The sequence below is a fragment of the Pseudorca crassidens genome, chromosome 4 (assembly GCF_039906515.1).
Source record: "Pseudorca crassidens isolate mPseCra1 chromosome 4, mPseCra1.hap1, whole genome shotgun sequence".
Classification (NCBI taxonomy): Eukaryota; Metazoa; Chordata; class Mammalia; order Artiodactyla; family Delphinidae; genus Pseudorca; species Pseudorca crassidens.
In genome coordinates, this window is record NC_090299.1 from 14,166,356 (window position 1) to 14,187,146 (window position 20,791).

The window sequence follows — 20,791 nt, forward strand, 5'->3', positions numbered from 1 at the left end:
TGGGCTCTAGAGCACAGGCTCAGTAGTTGTGGTGAACGGGCTTAGTTGCTCTGCAGCATGTGGGATCTTCACGGACCAGGGATTGAACCCCATGTCCCCTGCATTGGCAGGTGGGTTCTTAACCACTGCACCACCAGGGAAGTCCCTAAATTAAGTATTTAATTAAATAAATCAAAAGATAAAGTAACACTGTATTTATTATTTTTTAATAAAATGCATTTTCAGAAATGTTTCATCACAAACTAGTGCTACAAAAATAAATATAAAACAAATATACATGTTTACATATGTTACTTGTAACATAAATACACATTATTTACATGTTCAAAATTCTGAAACTCCAGCATGTTTTGTCCATGATTCTTAACATGTCTAAGAAGTAGGGAAAAAAATAAAAGCACAAATATACTACACACCATTTATATTTTTGCTTTAAAAGATTGTTCAATACAAATATGTGAACACAGTAATTTTAGGAGTATATGTTCTAAGAGCAAAGTTAGGTGTCCTATTTTAGTCTACGACCACATTTTGTAAGTGACTCAAGTTTCATTCTGCTTTGTTCTCTCATTAGAATACATCTGTTATGGTATAGATTAAAATTCTCTTTTATAGAAGGGCTTTCTGAAGAAGTTTTTTAAAATGAAAAAAGTCACTTTACTTGAAAGCCAACAAAAACGTTATTTATTAAACATATATATATCTAAAAGGAGCTTTAATCAATGAAGACTAGGCGTTGAATTAGAAAACATCAAAAGGATGGAAGAAAGACACTGTAATTTCTGTCTGATGTATTCTGGTAATTTTTCATTTTCTCCATACCTAAGTGAAGCAAAAGAGAAAAAGATAAAATTATAACTTAGTCACCTGGTTTGTAAGAGTACCAAAAGTCACATTATATTTTTCAGTAATTCTTCAATGGCAAAGGCACTTCAGAGAGATCATACAAAATTATTAGATACTTAAATTAAGCATACTCAATTTGTTTCCTTTACTTATTTTTTAAAGATTTTTTTGATGTGGACCATTTTTTTTAAAGTCTTTATTGAATTTGCTACAACACTGCTTCTGTTTTATGTTTTTATTCTTTGGCTGCGAGGTATGTGAGATCCCAGCTCCCCGAACAGGGATTGAACCTACAGCCCCCTGCATTGGAAGGTGAAGTCTTAACCACTGGACCGCCAGGGAAGTCCCTGTTTCCTTTTAAAATAGACCAATTTCTAAATGTATTTAAATAATAAAAAGAAAATTAGGTCAAAAAACTTGAACAGACTTTATAATTTCTAAAGCAAGCTGAAAATCTGGATTCTTCATTCAATTGAAGACCCTAATTTAAAGAAAATACTAAGCTAAACACATTATAAATACATTTCTATTAAATATTAAAAATTTCCAAATGACCATATCAAGTAAAATCTGAACTTTTATCTTCTGAACATGGGTTCTACCCATTTTATATCTGTATCTTTTCACTTTCTGGATCATTTGAAAGAGTTGATTTAACAAAACCTCTCACTTTATGAGTTCTTTAAATGATGGTACTGCATATATACACACAAAAGCAGTTGGTAGATATCCACAAGTTATATTTGTACCAAGTATTTTCTCTACAATATGCACTTTTCATAAAGTAGCATGTTTGTACTGGTACTGTCGGCACCCTACCTCTTTTCAGTAGGTTATGGTTTGAAATGTGGAGACCAAACTACTGCTTATTGTTACTATTCCCAGATCCTCCTTGTTAGCATACTTATTAGCCTGGCATACATCCTCATTTAGAATGAATATATACATTCAAAAAAGTCTTTTAACATTAATCACTTTACATTAGATCAGGGGATACAGCCTTTCATTTGGGAAAAATAATCTGGTTACCTTTTAAAAGAAAGCTTCCTTGTTTCTATGTTCTTTTATGTAAATTTTCTAAGTATATTTGAACTTAGAAGTCCATTACTTATGAAAAGGGCCAACCTAGTTAGACTGAAGGAATAAGAAGGCTAAAGGAGTCTAACCACTTGGAGTGGATAATCCATACCAATTACCCTGCATTCCTGTAAACACTCATAAAATATGCATTAGACTATATGAGCTGCTATGAATATTTAACAGTTTAAATAATAATATGAACTTTGTCAACATGAAAATAGTAACTTTATTAAGTCATTTATTTCATCATATAGATAAAACAAAATTAGAGCAAAGAGCTGAATCTCAACCAGTATTTTAAGAACTTACCTAGTTGTTTGACCATCTGGAGATGTATAACTAATAGAAGACACTCCTGCTTGCACGACCAACTGGGACCCATCATTAAACTGAACCCACACAGCTCCACTAGTTAACTAGAAAGTAATAAGCAAGCAAAATTACTACAGAGGATATGAAGTTCTTAAAAGGTACTCATGTTTAAAAGGATTTTCATATAGTTTAAAAAGAAAACAAAACAACCCTTCAGGTAACTACAAATTTGGGGCTGTGATGGTAGTAACATTTGAGAATATTCATATCTTTTTCAGATTATTCCTTTAATGGATAGGGCATCATAAATTAAAATTATTCTACATAAATCCTGTTTCCCATTCATTTCCACTAGGCTATCTAAGCAACCTTTTTTTTTTTCCTTTCCCATAGTATTTCTAACCAAGAAGAGATTTAGGAAATAACCAAGCAACACTTTCTTAAATTAGAATTTCCCTCTATTCTTTGTTCTTAGGCCAAAAGAATTTCTATTCTGCTTGAGAATGTTACATCTTTGCTTTTGAAATTGGTTTCTTTAGTCACTGATGTTTACAATGTGCCACTCCAAACAGAGTACAGAGAAGACATGGACACTGGAATCAAATAGACCTGGGTTTACATCCAGATTCTGCAAACTAGTAGGAATGTGCAAGTCAACCATACATTATGAGCCATAATTTTACTATCTATGAAAGGCGATAACATCAACTTTACTAGGTTTTATTTTGGGAAATGAGACAATGTATGTGGAAAACATGGTACCACATAGCATGTACTCAACAAATGCTGAGTTCCCTTCCCGATATTTCCTACCCCCCATAAAGGACTAGGCTATATTTTACTTCACTGGTAAGTAAAAATTACATGTGCTGTGCTCAAACATCTCCAAAGTTCAAGCTTTCAGAAAATATACAAATCTAAGTTTACACCTACATAAAATTCTTTAAGTTTGAAACTCAATGTAGACCTAATTTTTAAATGCAAAAATTCTTTTCTGCCAAATAAAAATTACTCTATTAATATAGATTACAAATACTTTCTAAAACTTACGATGCCCTGGGCATTCTCAAATCCTAATGTTTAGCCATCATCATGACCTCTACTTTAAAAACAAATGGCAAGGGCTTCCCTGGTGGCGCAGTGGTTGAGAATCTGCCTGCCAATGCTGGGGACACGGGTTCGAGCCCTGGTCTGGGAACATCCCACATGCCGCGGAGCAACTAGGCCCGTGAGCCACAACTACTGAGCCTGTGCGTCTGGAGTCTGTGCTCCGCAACAAGAGAGGCCGCGATGGTGAGAGGCCCACGCATCGCGATGGAGAGTGGCCCCCGCTTGCCGCAACCAGAGAAAGCCCTCACACAGAAATGAAGACCCAACACAGCCAAAAATAAATAAATTAATTTTTAAAAAAAATGGCAAGAATAGGTCACCTAGGCCCTAGCAGGCAATTTGTTATCAACAATATCTAGAGCTTTCCATCTGTATACAAATAAAAAAATGTGAAAATTATTAATGATATAATCAATGCAAAAAGTGTAAAAACTGTCTTGCAAAGAGAAATCTAACTTCTCACCTGTGTAGCCCAACCGACATTTTTCACAAAAACAGACTTGAAAAGTTGTGCTGATTTAGGGAGACAATCTTTTAGACTACTAGGAGAGCTGTTAGTTCCAGAAGCTGCACCTGCAAGGCCAAGTCCTTCATTTGTAACCATCTACAAATAATAAAAGAAAGAAAGATATTATTCCTTAGCATTCTAATAAGCCAACTTCAGCAAAAGTAGATGATGACCAGATTTTCATTATCTTAAATTAATTTTTAAAGGACAAAATTAAAAAAAATACAATCACATTACAGAAAATTGGAAAAGTATAAAATAGGAAAAAAAATCACAGAACTACTGTTTTGATTTTGGTAGATTTCTTTTGTCTTTTTTTCCCAAGGTATAATTTTTCATAGCTTCAATTATAGTATGTATGTTTGTGTGTGTGAATACACCCATACCCATATACACAAACAGAGATCTATTTCTTTAATCTTGCATTTTACTACATTGCTATATAGTTTTTATTGGCATGATAGTTCATTGAATAAAAATATAAGTTTGTTTAACCATGATTCTATCATGGATATTAAGGCAGTTAATGATATTTTACTAGCAAAAATAAAGCAATATATATGTTAATATATTTAGCTTTTTCCCAGAGGAGTCAGGTTAGGCCTTGCTGACGTAATATTTAAACTGAGTCCTGAAAGATGAGAAAGAATTAGCCATTAAGAGGTTCAGGGAAAGAGTTCCAGGTCAAGTGAAGAGCATGTGAAAAGGCCCTGAGAGTTTGGCTTAATCAAAGAACTAGGCACAGAGAGTGTGGGGTAGCTCAGGATGAGACTGGAAAAGTAGGTAGGTGATAGTAAGGCCACAGTAGGGTGTTTTAGTTTGATATCAAGGACATTAGGCAATCATTGAAGAGCTTAAAGTACAGAAGTGACATATATTTACTTACAGAAGGATTAAGTATTGGTGCCTGTTTTGGAGAAGCTGCACTATTTATGATCATTCTATTCAGAGATGGTGTCTCTCTCATTGGGTAGTTTGGATCCACAGAAGGAGGAGGTGTTAAGGCCTTAGGTGAACTAGTACTACTAGGTTTTCTGAAGGAGAAAGATATGTCAAATACATTCTTTTAAAGCTTTCAATTTATAGAAAACAAAAGAATGTTCATAATGTAAACATTAAACTGTTTTTTTTAAAAAAACATTTCTACACATTTTAGCCATATTTAATAAATTTTCAAACATTTACCTTCCTACAATTATTGGGAAAAAGGGAGCACTTCCACTTTTCTTTTCCTCTTCTGAAATTATGGATTCCAGTGCTAAACAAATACGGTGGCCCTATTTCAAAAGAGTGCTTTCTGTCATTACTTCATCTATGTCATTTGTATTATTATTAATTGGTAAGAAAAAACCTACTAAAAGTCGGTACATACCTCATTAGCATGGTTCATATACATTTTTATTTCCTCTTTCAAGCTATTAACTTCACTTTCACCTTTTAAGGTGTAAGATTTGCCAGTCTTTTCGATCACCTGAATTAAATCTTCTGTTTTGTGTATCTTTGCTCCTTAAAAATTAAGCAGAAAACCCTTTATTATTTCTTTAAATATTACTAGATTTATATTCATTATCATACCCCAGTACATAATGACTCCCAGATCAAGGTAACATTTATATTCACTTATTGGCCATTAATAAAATGAGGCTCTCAAAGTAGTATTCAAAAAATAAAGGCCATTTTTCTTTTCCGCATATAACTGGCTTAAGTTTGATACTTTTATATTTTTAAAAAACCACTACTCTCATACAAAAACATAAGTGAAGGACAGCTATAATTATGTGTACTGTGTGAGTGCATGTACTATGTGTCCCTTAAAGGAGGAAACTTTACAAATTAAAAAGTAAACATCTTTATAGATTTAGAAAATAAAATTCTCTGGTTCAACCTTATCCTTTTGTGATATTTATTATCCTAAAAATTTGGTATGTGTCCGTTTAAATTTCTAGTAAGAAACAGGATATTGTTTATTTCATGTTATTTTTTTATAATATCAATCAGAATGTTGTTAAACTGGAGCCAAAAGGGGAAAGAGAATTAATATACACATTAGAAAATAAATTGTTTACAAGCAAGTATATACAAATTTTGATTAACATTTGACATATAGTATAGTGTGCTGTATAATTTTTATGTATGGATACACACACACACACACACACACACACACACACACACACCTCGCTGTGTTGGGGAGTTCCCTGGTGGTCTAGTGGTTAGGATTCAGAGCTTTCACTGCTGTGGCCTGGGTTCAATCCCTGGTCGGGGAACTGAGACCCCGCAAGCCATGCAGCGCAGCCATAAATAAAATAAATAAATAAATCTCATTGTGTTGAATTTACAACAAACAAAAAACCAAAAAACCCCACAACTACTAAGTTACAAACTAAAGGGAAAAAAATTACCATTTCTAAATGGCACTTACCATCATAAAACCAAACCTCAAAATCAGCACCAGGGGAATTCTCCATCAAAACACATTTAGCATATCTTGTAAAATAAGTGATTTTGGGAGATTTAGATCTTACAAGCTGCACAAATCTGGAAGCATATTGATATTTTCGCCAGTACTTTTCTAGGGAGAGAAAACAAAAAAGTTACCTAACATTAGGGAATAAAGTGTTGACATAAATTCCGTAACAGTCTAACATTTATTTCTACTCTTCCTCAAAAATTCAAGTCGAAAGTTAATACTCCCATTACCCAAAGTTAACAGTTCCATTATCCAAATAAAAATATTTTAGAGATGTAAGTCTACTATTTTAATGAAAACTAAAGACAGTATAATAAAATTCCTAAGAAGTATATAACAAAATCTGATGATTAGTATCATGATTATTTATTAAAGATTTTTTTGATGTGGACCATTTTTAAAGTCTTTATTGAATTCGTTGCAACATTGCTTCTGTTCTGTTTTGGTTTTTTGGCCATGAGGCATGTGAGATCTTAGCTCCTCGACCAGGGGATAGAACCCGCACCCCCTGCGTTGGAAGGTGAAGTCTTAACCACTGGACCACCAGGGAAGTCCCAGTCTCATGATTATTTTAAAAATCTCTTACTTTGAATCACTGACTCCTTATTAAAAGTAAGATAATGACTCCAGGAAAGTTTTAATAAATGAAATGAAAAGAGTTCTACCTGAGATATCAGAACCAAATGACTTTAGGAAAAGAAATGTAGCACTTTTTATATTAGTAAAACATAGAGTAGTAAATTTTAGCAGTTCCCTGTAACTATGGTCATTTATAATATTTGATAGTCTTGCTATGTGTCTTAATTTCTAACAGAGTTAGATTAGATAGGTTCTCTTATTTGCTTCTAAGTTACCTTAGGGAAGTCTTACTACTCAGTAGTTAATTTCCCAATTCATAATATCCAGAAGCTAAGCTAATTTAGTTAACCACAATTACAAGTGATCATTATGTAGCACAGTAATGATTTCAAAAGTCAAAAACCAGATACTTCATGTTGAATTTTTAACATGATTCTAGACAAATTGTAACTATACAAGTGTACAAATTATATTTGTGTGACACATGACTAATATTCTAGAGTTAGTTTTTACTTAAGTAAACAATAAAATACCATTATAACACAGAATATGACTAAATATTGGATTAGTAAGGTATAGCACATCTCACCAGATATAAAGTTATAAGAACATAACCTGCATCCCAACTGAAGCCAAAATATTTACAATTTATGATACCCACAGTATAGAGTTTATGTATATATAAATCCATTATCTAAATTTATTCCCTGGTAAATTTACATACCTGGTAAATTGTCAAAACTGTACCTACTGATGTTGTCAGTAGGTGAGGGCGGTCTGTCTGCAAGAGGAAAACCTCTTCCGTCATTTGGATAATAAATAGTGATCTGGCAAAAAATTTTTAAGAATTCTGATTATATGCCATTAAGTTAGAGCACTATATTTTGTTACTAAAATTATAAAAAGAGCTCACATGTATATTATTTTTATTGAAAATGCTAAATATTCTCTAAAAGTAATTTTTTTGCTTTTTAAACTTAAGCCTAAAGTTTAGATTTTGTTCCTGGTTATAATTATTTTTTACACCACACTAATTTATTTAAAGGTATGTAGTATACTATTTTAGTTTTTGAATTCCAGAGATACTATCATATCAGGAAAAGCGACTAAAAGCTGTTTTTTAAGTATCATTATAGAACGAATGGAATGATAAATGCTTAAGTGATAAAGCTGCAAGATAATAAAGGAAATCCACATTACCATATTTCCATCACTAGATATATGAAGAACTTCTTTCACATATTCTTGAGATGCATACTCCTTTAGAAGCTCCACACATACCTCCTCTGAATCAAGTATGCTCACCTAGAAAAAAAAAAACTAAAATCAGTAACAATTCTCTTATTTACCAGAACAGTTCTGACATACATATTAGTTAAGAGAAAAGTACTTAACCATGGCAGAAACAAAAATTAAAGTAAAAATCAAATAGCCGCTTCACTGCAATTGTCTAGACCACAGGTGTATTTCAGCACAACTGTGAAACATAAGGAGCAAAGGAAAGAAGATATAATGAATGAAGTGTGAAATGATAACCAGTGAACAGAAAGAAAGCAGAAGGTAGGGTGGAGAATTTAAGGGCTTGAAAAGACAATAGCACGCCAAATAAAGGCAAGACTGGGTGAAAGGGAAAACAGGGACAAACAGGATGAAGACAGAATTAAAAAATCAAAATCACCATTCCCAGTGCACACATGACATTAAAAAAAAAATGCTGTACTTAATTTTGTGCATACTCCTTTTCTTTAAATAGTTTCAGATGTTAAAAAAAGTGATATTTTCTAGTTTGTCTTTTTGAGACTAGATTAAATGTAGAAACAATGAAAACAAAAGCAAAAGATAGTATTAAATATTAACTTAGTTATTAGGATTGTGGATAATATTTAACACAGTATTTAGCCAGTATTACTTTTAAATGTTTTTCATTATCAATAATTTAAAATTCAAAAATTACTATCAATTCACCATTCTTAAAGTATCCAGAAGGAAACAATAGCTATTTTCCCATAAATACCCAGTCTCTTTTAAGTGAGTTTATCAAGTACGTATCAAAAATACAGGGACATTATAGGGAACTGAAAAGATATTATTATGTTTGATACCAGAAACCATATACTCAAGGAAAATATCATCCAGTGATTTAGAAAAATAAGACATACCACAGCCTTCTTCGTTTTCTGTCTGATTGGTTTTAACCTGTAAGCAGTCAAAGGAGATGTAATGCTTCGTAATGTATGTTTCTGATACCCCAATGGTGGCTCCACACCCCTCGTCTTGCTTTGTTCGGAAGAAGGATCTAAGCCAAAAATAGATTCTTGTTGAATTATCTCAGGTTTACTGTGAAATGCAGTCATGTATTTCATGGTATTCAACTGTTTTGCAGAATGTGCATTATCAGAAGCATCAGGGCTCTTTTTGGCTCTTATATCAGTCCAGGCATTTCTTGTTGTGTCCTGCAAATCTGGATGGCCCTGGAAATCTCTGTTTGGGCTAATGCTGTTGCACTCAGTAGTTTCTCTTAAATGAGCTATAATATACATAGAATAAAGCAATTTAGTGAATAATTAAAAAGTCAAGTCTACACAAAACAATGTCATGCTGGTTACAATAGCATTCTTTTTTCCTGAGGAACAAAAGAAATCTAGTTTTAAAAAAAAGCTTGTAATTTTTCAGTTTAAGATACGGCATAAGGGAATTCCCTGGTGGTCTAGTGGTTAGGATTTGGCGCTTTCACTGCCAAGGGCCCAGGTTCAATCCCTGGTTGGGGAAATAAGATACCACAAGCTGCACGGCTTGGCCAAAAAAAAAAAACCAACAAAAAGATATGGCATAATAAAAGTGACTTTAAAAGGACATTTTAAGCCAGACTGCAAAGGAATACCTTTAGTCTAAGACTAAGAAAGAAAAGATATTAATATGAAATTAATGTTTCAATCAAAGCAAAAACTAGTCACCTAGGGTCACTTACTAATACTAAAGCAACTGCCAATGCTGCAACAAATAATAGATTTGAGAGGAGTTCCCAGGTAATCATTCTACATAACATGTAAATTCACTCTCTTTAAGCTAAGGACTATTTCATCTTTACTTACAAAATATGCAACTAAAACCAAAACACTCTAAAATATATGAAATAGGTTTATTATTAATACTTAATATTATAAATGTATTTGTACCCACATTTCTAAAACAGTTCTTGAACTTTATCCATTTAAATTTTATATAGTTTTAGAGTTCACATGGGAACATTATTTTTTTTAAAGCCCTTAAAATGATTAGACTATATAAAACTTTGTAAGGCAATTTTTCTAATGCTAAACTATAAAAATCTATATCACAGCTTTCCCCTTAAATGACTTTTAAGTGCCTCCCTCCATAATTCCCATTATGACAGAAAATATCCTACATCAAATAATATACTTTAAAATTGTAGCAGCACTACTAGAGTATTATAAACAAAGTTACTTCAGACATGTCCATGTTTACCAAATAAAAGTATCTATAAACACAATAGAAGGTTAAGTGCAAGATTAAGCACATGGCAGTTCTGTAGTTTTAAAAAACATAAACTTGAATTATCATCTTTAACAAGTACACATGAGAAGATTAATTCTCTTTTGGGCCCTTGAAAATAATATACATGAAAAAAATAGACTCTTGAGGTGACATAACTCTATGCTTAAATTACAGCCATATTACGCACTTGTCTGAGGTAACATGATACTTAGTAAAAAATTCTCTCCTCCTCTCCATGTTTCTTTTTTATTCTCTTTCTTCCATCATTATTTTCCAACCCATCTTCTGTGAATGTCATGTTCAATAATGAGAAATGTTTAACTTTCAAACTCTGTATCTATAAATAAAATGACTTGGATGAAAGCTGTTTAAAAATGTTTAGGTTTTAGTAGCTGTGTATTTTAGTGTATGTGAGGTCCCATTGGTACACTATGATGGTCCACATCACCTTCTACTTAAAAATAAAGTCAACCATCTTTTGATTATTTTATAGGCACTGATAGTAGGTACTTATTACAGAGAGGCTGCAAGAGCGGAGGGGTTAAGAGTAAAGTCTCTGAGCCAGACTGCTTGGGTTAGACTCCTCTCTCTTGTATTTATGGACAGTGCAGCTTGGCAAATTAACCTTTGCGTACTACTATTTCCTCATTTGTAAGACAGGGCTAATAATAGTATCTTCCTCATATGGTTTTTGTGAGAATTATTAATAAGTTAATAATATATGTTAAGCATTAAGGACAGTGGCTGATACAGTAAATACTCAAACTGTGTTAACAGTAATTATTACTATTATTGTAACAGTTTATTGAAAATGTACTATTTTCTTAAGAAAACCCAAATAGAAAACTGCAATGCTTGGTAAGTGGCCAAGTCATTAACTTTTTATTAAATAGTCCATTAAAAACTCACCATTTATTTGCAGATTCCCAAACCACTGTTGCACCATTTCAGTCTGAGCTGTCTGGTCTGGAAATGGAAAAGGAGTTTTTCCATTTTTTGGACAAAGATGATTGGAGCTAAACAAAGAAAAAAAATTTCCCATAAACTAATAAAAAATTAAAAGGTAGTAACCTTTTAAGATAAAAAAACACTAAAAAAGGGAGCTCTCTTCTGATATGAATACCTAAAAATTTTTACATTAACTGTAGAACCCAACATTTGCATAACTAAATTGTGTCTATGAAGCTAAATTCCCATGCCAAAATGCCCATGGCACTGTGACATTTCTATATGGCTACTGTCCTCTTTTAATTTAAACATAAAAATCAAAGATCAGAAAAAGAAAAACACTAGTCACTAAAAACTTGCCTTCATGTGAGAAGCAGTCAATATGATTACTCATCACTTAGGGTCAACTTCTCTTTCTCTATTTGTGTGTGTGTGTGTGTGTGTACAGTTACTGTTAAGAGTACTTTAGGAATCAGACATGTTTAATATATGATACATCGCACTGGAGACCTGCTTCATATAAAATTTAAAATGACACTAGAAATTCCCAAGTATTAAACACATACTACAAATACATTCATGAGCACATATACTCATTTTAAGAGATTCTTAACCACAATTCAAAATCATCATTCTGATTCTCTTCCTATTAAAAAACAGAAGTCATAGTTAAAAGTGCCCCAGGAATATGTGACAAGGTAACCCTTAGTTAGATGCAGCTTCATGTTTGTGCTAATACAATGTTTATTGAAAAGTAAAATGCTTTTTGATAGAATTATTCTTACAGTGCTTGATTGTTATCAGGTCTTTCAAAAGATCCAGAACCATTGGATGTCTTTTCTTTAAAGAAGTGAAGAATATTAGCATTGCTGTTTGTGGATGAGTATCTTTCTTCATCTTCATCTACTCCTGATCTTTTGGATTTTGGAAGCATTTCTGCTGAGTAACATCGTTCCATTGGATACGTTTTCGCTCGCGACTGACTATTAGAGATGCCAGATCTATCAGAGGAATGGGCTCTACGAAGGTATCGAGAATGTGGCCTTTCTTCTGCCTCTTGGATTGCTCTTCCCCTTCCACTATTACTGGTTTCTTGTTCTTGATTTCCCCACTGAGTATAAAGGCTGCTTCCATCTCCTGAAGAAGAAAAATCACTTGAATTTTTATTCTTTGGAAATATAGTCATTTTATTTGGGAGTGGCTGGTCAATCAAAAGTCTTCTTCTGTCAAATAAACTACCACTCATACTGGTACTGGAAGAAGCCGTAATTGCAGTAGAAATTGTGGCATGTCCACTATCAATAGAGTCTTCTACAGTTCCTAAATCTTTACTTTTTGTTGAAGAATTTCGGGACATAAAAGGATGGTCTAATACTGAAGACAGACTTAAACGATCTGCTGGATTTCTACGAAGTAACTGGTGAATAAGGTCCTTGGCTTCTCTTGACAAAAAAGTTGGCATTTCATAATCTGCCAATACAACTTTATTTAACGTGTTCTTGATGGTGTCAGTGTCAAAAGGTGGTCTTCCAATAAGTAACGTATAAAACATACAGCCCAAGGACCAAATATCAGATTCAAGTCCATGTGCACTTCGAGTTGCAATTTCTGGGGAAATGTAATTAGGAGTTCCACATAAAGTATAGTGCTTTTCGTGTGGCATTTTCAATTGAGTGGCCAGCCCAAAATCAGCGATCTTGATGTTCATATTACGCGTAAGTAAGAGGTTAGAAAGTGTGAGGTCCCGGTGTAATATACCATGAGAATGGAGATACAGCATTCCTGTGATGATCTGGTGCATGAAGTGTCGAGCTATTAGAATGCAAAAATTAAAACTACAATTTAGAAAATCTGAAGATTCAGTATTTAGAATACATCATGAAACCCAAGTACATATGCCAGTATGACAATTAGTAAACTGGTTTGTAGCTTAGTTTTACCAGCCAAAATACCACTCTGATAATTTCATAATATTCTTTAATAATTCCTATTAAGACAACTAGGCACTCCTTTTAAACTCTGTCCTTTCCAACTAATGAGTTTTCTAAATACAGTTAAGGGAGGCTTAATTTTAATAGGAACTGGGAGTGACCAGAGTTAACTAGGGTAACCAGAAGTCCATAGAAAGAGAAAATATTTATAATTAAACAATTCATAAATAATTCAAATTGTAAAAAAGAGAAAAAAAGAAAAGCAAGCTGTATTTCCTTTGATGTCCTCCCAAACCCTCCTAAAAAGTAGTCACTATTAACAGTTTATATATATTCTTTTAAACTTTTCTTCCATGTGCTTATGTACACTTAAATCTATAGAAATACACTGTAATAAATGTTTTTAAAATATAAAAATGGTATAAAAATGGTATAAAAATATAGTTTATTACTTTTTTTTGCCACTTCACAATATTTCTTGGAGATATTTCTATGTCAGTACACATAGATCTCCATCTTGTTAAATTGCTATTGATTAATATTTGGGTCATTTCAAGATTATAAAAAAATATAGCAATAAACATTCTTGTACATGCTTGTTTTCTTGTGCATATAAATGGGGTGCTTCATTATGGTAAATTCAAGAAGTAGAATCACTGGGTTCAAAGATAAAATTTAGTATTTTAATACCTTGCCAATCGCCCTTCAAAAGGCTGTTATTTTCAAGCATATCCTTGTTGAAATTAGGTAGTCTCAATCCAATGGGTAAAAAAATGGTACTCGTTATTTTAGTTGGCATTCTTATGATTACTACTGATTTTGAGCATCTTTTCGTATGTTTATTGGCCAATTATACTTTCTCTTCTGTGAACAGTCTGCTTACATCCCCTGTCCATTTTCCTATACAATTATCTTTTCTTTTAAGGCATGCCTTACATTTTAAAATTAATTGGACAGCCACTTGTTATACAAATATTTTCTTCCTATCTTTAACTTTTAAATTTGTTGACAGTATCCTTTGTCATACACATTCTTAATTTTAATTAGTCAAATTGGTAATTCATTTCCTTCCTATCTTTTGCAAGTTGTCTTATTTAAGAAGGCCTTACTATTATACAGTATTATGAAAAATGCAGTACTCATCATCAATATGTATATGAATTTATTTTCTTATTATGTATTATGTTCTTATTTTCAGTCTAAGGATATGAACATTTCCTTAACTCTTAACACATATGACCAAATTGTCTTCCAAATGGGTTAAATATAGATCAAATGGACAAAAAGCCTATCAGCAACCACCTTTCTTAGCTTTCAATCTTAGCCTGCAATGTCAGTTAGCAGGGTAAGATAATTTGAAAACAATCATTTGTGTGATGATATACGGACCTTACTTGATCCTGATCTGAACTGTAAAAAAAGTTACTTATAAGAAACTGGGGAAGCTGAAACTGACAATGTGTTTGACAGTAAGGAATTATTAGGTGTGATAGTGACTTTGTGCTTACGTTTTTTGTTTTTTTTTTAAAGTCTGCATTGTTTAAAGATAAAAAGATGTCTATGATTTGCTTCAATATACTCTGAGGAATTGGGGGAATAAGAAGGGTACAGATGAAACAATGAGTTGATAGTTTTGGAAGCTCAGTGGTAAGTTCATAGGGGCTCATTATATTACTGTCTCAACTTAAGTGTTTGACATTTTCTATAATAAATGGTTTCAACAGGTACTGTGTTTGACTTAGAAACTACTTTATAGTCATCAACAGCATCCTAAAAAGCTTTTTCTAAATTTGAAAAGATACACATTCAACTGTGACCAATGACTTAATTTAAAATGTTGTTTTGGCAAAAGATGGATAGCAAATTTCTTCTTCTACTTTATTTCTGTAATGCCTGAATTACTTACATGAATTAACAACTTTCTTAATTTGGGGGGGAAAAATCTCTTTTTATAGCCCAAGTAATAAGTGAAACAGTTTTACTAAATATTATAAAAAGTACATTCTTCAAAACTACAAAGAGTAAAATTTGTATTTTCCAAAACCAATTTTTTTTAAGAAAAATGAAAGAAAGAAAAGAAGCACAGCCTACCTTCATTTTCTGAGAATGGTTTTCTTCTGTTTTTTATATACCTGTTCATCTCTCCATTATGGCACATTTCTAATACTAGGTACACATAATTGTTATCTTCAAAATAGTTATACAGCTGAAATGTAAAAGGGCATAATAAATTATAATACAGAAAAATTCAATGCCCTTGGCCACTTTTAAAAAATTTGTATCTTACCTCCAAGATAGAAGGATGTTTCAATTGGCAATGTATTTTCACCTCATTTTGGACTCTCTGTACCATTCCAGCTTTGTACATGGCTTTCTTATCTATCTAAAAATAACATGAGAGGTTTAAATGTTAATGATAAACTTTCAAATGTGAAGTTGTCATGTTAACTTTGAAAAGAGAAAGTATACTATAAAATATTCTGAAGTCCTTTTATCTTCTTTTTGAGATCAATTTATTTCGTTGTCTATTTTCCCCATGCACCTAGCAAAGTGCTTGACAGGGTGGACATTCAATAAACTTGCCCAATGCATTCTAATACACTCTACCAACTTAAAGAATTTAATAGCTCAACCATCATATCTATGATAATAACAACAAATAAAATTTAGCAAAGCTTTAAAACAAATCTTCCCTTTTCCTACTGGTTTAGGTGTTTCTTAATTTCCTTATGTTACTCCTATTAGACTGACTTCTAACAATCAAGAATAGTATTTTAGCTTTTTACAGTGTAATACAGAACTATGCACAGTGTATTCTTCTTCTTATAAACAAATTATTATTTGTTCTTTGACTGCTACCAATTACTCTAAGTACATATAATTAGAACAGATACCAAATCTAATGAACACGAGTAAAGATAGAACACTTATTTAAGCATGGTTAAGGATCTCCTAAGAGATCCTTAAGTTTAACTGTTGGAACTACTGTCTTCTGCCTAAGCAATGGGTTTTTTACAGCATAAAGAAAAGGCTGGCAGGTAAGGAGTTTCTAACATCTCAAGTAGCAAACCTCTCTAGTTACTTGCAAAGCAGAAGTGAGAAACTGATTAACATATTCTTACCATTTTGATTGCAACTTCCAAACCAGTGTGAATGGACTCAGCTCTATAGACACCAGCAAATGATCCTTTACCAAGCAGATTTCCAACTTTAAAATCCTTAAAAGTTAAAATTAAAGAATATGTGTAATGATTTGCGACGCAGAAAGGAAGAAAAAATAGGAAGGGGCTGGAAAAAAGAGGCTAAAATGGATCGGGAGGAGAATTTGCATTCAAAATTCAAGCAGGTATCACACCTCGATACAGCAGGTGTCTGGGGTGGACAGCATGTTGACGCCTTGCGGGTCTCTGAGCTTCCAGGCTGGTCTCTGGATAGAGCACCCTAATGGTCTGGTTCCTCAGCCTCAGCGTAGCCTCAGCATCCTCGTCCCACCCCCAGCCTGCCCCCGAGAGCTAAGGCCCTGAACGGAATCCCGCCGCAACTCCCGCCGGAGGTAACCGCCATCCCCTTGGAGAAGGGGAAGACAGCCTTGCCCTGCTCTAGCGCGGCAGCTCCGGCGGGATCCCTGACAGGAAGCCGCGGTGTCTAGGGACAGAAGGGCGGGGCCGCGAGCAACACACCTGTCCCACCGCCCCCGCGTCTCAGAGGGGCGGGCCGCTCCGCCCTCAAACAGCCGGGCCCCCGGCGGTTGGGACCCTCCCAAAGCACTCCGGCGTCCAACCTGCAGCCGTTAGCTGCGCTCTATCCCCTTCCTGCCAGGGTCTCGACGAGTCCCGGCACTCCGACTCCCACCCGCCCTACTGGGGACTGCCGAGTCTTTTCACCTCGATCTTCTCCCCGATGCAGGTCGCCATATTTCCAGGCCGCGGTCCGTGCTCCCTGGATTAACTCCCTTTACGCAGTCCTTTCGAGGCAGCGCTCCAAGTAGGCAGCGTGTCTTGGCGTCCATCAGGCTCGGCTCTTTAGGCCGCCGCTCCCGGCGACGACACCACAGCCACCGAAAGGTCTCCCGGGCACCTTCCGAGGCCTGGGCGGCGCCTCCGCGCTCCCATTTTGAAAAACTCCCGCCGGTTGCCGTTCTAGCGAGGTTGGAGGGGACGTAAGGAGGCGGGGCGTTCCGCAGAAGCTGCGCCTGGGCGCGCATGCGTGGCAGGCTCCTTATCCGCTCGCCTCCGGGCCGAGGACCGGAAGTGCTTCGGCGGCCTAGAACTTGGTTGGGAGCGTTGGCAGTTCGGCTCTTGGAAGACCCGCGCAAGACGGATAAAAAAGGTAGCCTAAGATATGAGATATTCACAACTAGTCAGTTACTCACTTCACGGTCTGAAAAGCTACTTCTTCCAATTCTGTAAAGGGTTTAAAACAATTTTTGAATTCCAAATGCTTAAACTTGACGGAGCAGCGTAGGGGAAAAAAGTCAGTACCTGACTTAACCACCCGTTTACACCTCTGTACTTACTCCAGTTTTTCATATCTGTAATGAATGGATACGGTGCTTTAAGAAAATTGACTCCATTATTTATTTTGGTAAATTTCTATTAATTATAATGCCATCTGTAGAATAACACATTTGAGAGTTCTCACACACGTGCGATAATGTATTGATCAAAAAAGACCTCCGACGGGCTTCCCTAGTGGCGCAGTGGTTGGGAGTCTGCCTGCCGATGCAGGGGACGCGGGTTCGGGCCCCGGTCCGGGAAGATCCCTCATGCCGCGGAGCGGCTGGGCCCGTGAGCCATGGCCGCTGAGCCTGCGCGTCCGGAGCCTGTGCTCCGCAACGGGAGAGGCCACAGCAGTGAGAGGCCCGCATACCACACACACACACACACAAGACCTCCGAGGGCTTCCCTGGTGGCGCAGTGGTTGAGAGTCCGCCTGCTGATGCAGGGGACACAGGTTTGTGTCCCGGTCCGGGAAAATCCCACATGCCGTGGAGCGGCTGGGCCCGTGAGCCATGGCCGCTGAGCCTGCGCGTCCGGAGCCTGTGCTCCGCAACGGGAGAGGCCACAACAGTGAGAGGCCCGCGTACCGCAAAAAAAAAAAAAAAAAAGACCTGAAATTTTTAGAAGTTTATAAAAATCTTATATGTTCTTGTATAATGTTATGTCATAATTCTTGTTATTACTTTAAAATGTATATCTCAGAAATAACTAAAAAAAATGACCTCTGAGGTTGGTATGATACACTTTATGCAGATGAGAAGATGGTGATATTCAGCAAGGACATGTAACAAACTGAGAACTACTCCACAAACTTAGGTCAGTTTCTAAATGGAAAGCTCTTTTCTTCTACATTAATGGGTATATCAGGTTTATGTAAGTTTGTCTACCTGCAAGCTGTATAAAAGCCGTTCAGAGAAAAGTCAACTTTTCCCTTCGTTCCTGGAAATCTTTCCTTTAGGGTTATATATTACAACGCTTGAGCGGTTGGTTCCAGAGTCCAGTCTTCCAATTAGACTTGCTTTTGCTGTTAAACTTTCAGAAGTTCCTGTAATTTGCTGTCACTGTGGGGTTTTTTTTGGGGGGGGGGGGTGTGGAGGTTGTGGTGTTTATCCTTTATTCTGTTAGTATCAGGGATTATATCGACTTAAAAAGAAAAGAATGTTTTAGAGCGGTTATAGGTTCACAGGAAAACTTAGTGGAAGGTACTGAGAGTTCCCATATACTCCCTCCTCTCAAACATGCATAGCTTCCCCCATTATCAACATCACTCACCAGAAAGGTACATTTTTAGTAAGGATGAACCTACTTGACTCATCATAATCATGCAAAGTCCATAGTTCACCTTAGGATTCACTCGTGATGTTGTATATTCTATGGGTTTGGACAAATGTATAATGACATATATCCATCATTATAGTATTTTCACTGCCCTAAAAATCCTCTGTGCTCCTCCTATTCACCACCCTCACCCCACCCCAGCAACCACTGATCTTTTTACTTTCTTAATCGTTTTGACTTTTCCAGAATGTTGAATAGTTGGAATCATATAGAATGTAGCCTTTAAAGATTAGCTTCTTTCTCTTAGTAATATGCATTTAAGTTTCCTCCATGCCTTTTCATGGCTTGATAGCTCACTTCTTTTAGCGCTGAATAATGTTCCGTGGTCTGGATATATTACAGTTTATTTATCCATTTACCTATTGAAGGACATCTGAGTTGCTTCCAAGTTTTGGCAATTATGAGTAAAACTGCTATAAATGTCCACTTGCAGGATTTTCTGTGGACATGTTTTCAGCTCCTTTCAGTAAATACCAAGGAAAGCAATTGCTGGATCTTATGGTAAGGGTATATTTTAGTTTTGTAAGAAACTTCTAAACTGTCTTCCAAAGTGGCTGTACCACTTTTCATTCCTACTAGCAATGAATTAGTATTCCTGTTCCACATCCTCACCAGCATTTGATGTTATCATTGTTCTGAATTTTAGCCTAGAAATTCTAATAGCTGTGTAGTTGCATCTTGTTTTAATTTGCATTTCCCTGATGATACATGATGTAGGACATCTTTTCATATGTTTATTTGCCATCTGTATGTCTGTCTCCTTTGGTGAGATATGGATTAAACTCTTTGCCTTGGTTTTTTAATCGTGTTGTTTGTTTTCTTATGGTTGAGTTTTAAGAGTTCTTTGTATTTTAGATAACAGTCTTTTATCATTGTTTCTTTTGCAACATCCTCCCAGTCTGTGGCTTGTCTCTCATTATCTTGAGATGTCTTTCGGAAGGGCAAAAGTTTTTCATTTTAAAGAAGTCCAGCTTATCAATTATTTGTTTCATGGATTGTGTCTTGGTATTGTATCTAAAAAGCCATTGTCATACCCAAGGTAATCTTAGTTTTCTCCTGTGTTATCTTCTAGGAGTTTTATAGTTTTATTTTTAGGTTTGTGATCCATTTTGAGTTAATTTTTGTGAAGGCTGTAAAGGCTGTGTATAGAGTCATTTTTTTGCATGTGGTTAACCAGTTTTTTTATCACCATTTGTTGAAAAAACTATCTTTGCTTCATTCTATTGCCTTTGCTCCTTTGTCAATGATTAATTGACTGTATTTCTGTGCATCTATTTCTGGGCTCTCTGTTCTTTCCCATTGATCTATTTGTCTGTTCTTTCACCAATACCACACTGTCTTGATTACAGTAGATTTATATGACCCAATACCCTTAGTAGTATCGGTCCTCCAACTTTGTTCTCCTTCAATACTGCACTGGCTATTCTGGGTCTTTTGCCTCTCAGTATACACTTTAGAATCAGCTTGTTGATAGCTATAAAATAACTTGCTGGGATTTCAGTTGGGATTGCATTGAATCTGTAGATCAAAGTTAGGAAAAACTGACATCTTGACAATATTGAGCCTTCCTATCCATGATCACAGAATATCTCTCCATTTATCTAGTTCTTCTTTGATTTCTTTCATCATAGATTTGTTGTATTCCTCGTATAGA

General features: G+C 35.2%; 1 protein-coding gene and 1 long non-coding RNA gene across 4 annotated transcripts in view; one reads left to right on the top strand and one right to left on the bottom strand.

The window, feature by feature from the left end:
* Positions 1-192: 192 nt before the first annotated feature.
* On the bottom strand, positions 193-17,469 carry PLK4 (polo like kinase 4). 2 transcript variants are annotated; one of them, XM_067735100.1, is made up of 16 exons: positions 17,185-17,469; positions 16,423-16,518; positions 15,588-15,683; positions 15,392-15,506; positions 12,155-13,181; positions 11,331-11,437; positions 9,065-9,201; positions 8,106-8,210; positions 7,630-7,732; positions 6,279-6,428; positions 5,229-5,362; positions 5,042-5,133; positions 4,743-4,890; positions 3,812-3,952; positions 2,236-2,342; positions 193-822 (listed from the first exon to the last, which is right to left on the bottom strand). In XM_067735100.1, the coding sequence occupies exons 1-16, from the start codon at positions 17,212-17,214 to the stop codon at positions 720-722; spliced, it is 2,691 nt and encodes an 896-aa protein (XP_067591201.1). In that variant the 5' UTR covers positions 17,215-17,469; the 3' UTR covers positions 193-719. The 2 variants fall into 2 exon arrangements, with proteins under 2 accessions (XP_067591201.1, XP_067591200.1); XM_067735099.1 differs by having other exon boundaries at positions 9,065-9,432.
* A 7-nt stretch (positions 17,470-17,476) lies between these two features.
* The window catches only part of LOC137223418 (uncharacterized), an 86,435-nt gene continuing 83,120 nt past the window's right edge, over positions 17,477-20,791 (top strand). For both annotated transcript variants that reach the window (XR_010942860.1, XR_010942861.1), the window contains exon 1: positions 17,477-17,629. This is a non-coding gene — a long non-coding RNA (uncharacterized lncRNA). The remainder of the gene's footprint in view (positions 17,630-20,791) is intronic.

Bases quoted from the DNA above. Each gene is read 5' to 3' on its own strand.
- PLK4 (XM_067735099.1), bottom strand. From the start codon at position 17,214: ATGGCGACCTGCATCGGGGAGAAGATCGAG. The intron at 15,684-16,422 runs GTAAGAATATGT...TGTTATTTTTAG, and splicing joins TGGAAGTTGCAATCAAAATG to ATAGATAAGAAAGCCATGTA. The intron at 3,953-4,742 runs GTAAGTAAATAT...TATTATTTGTAG, and splicing joins CACCAATACTTAATCCTTCT to ATGGTTACAAATGAAGGACT.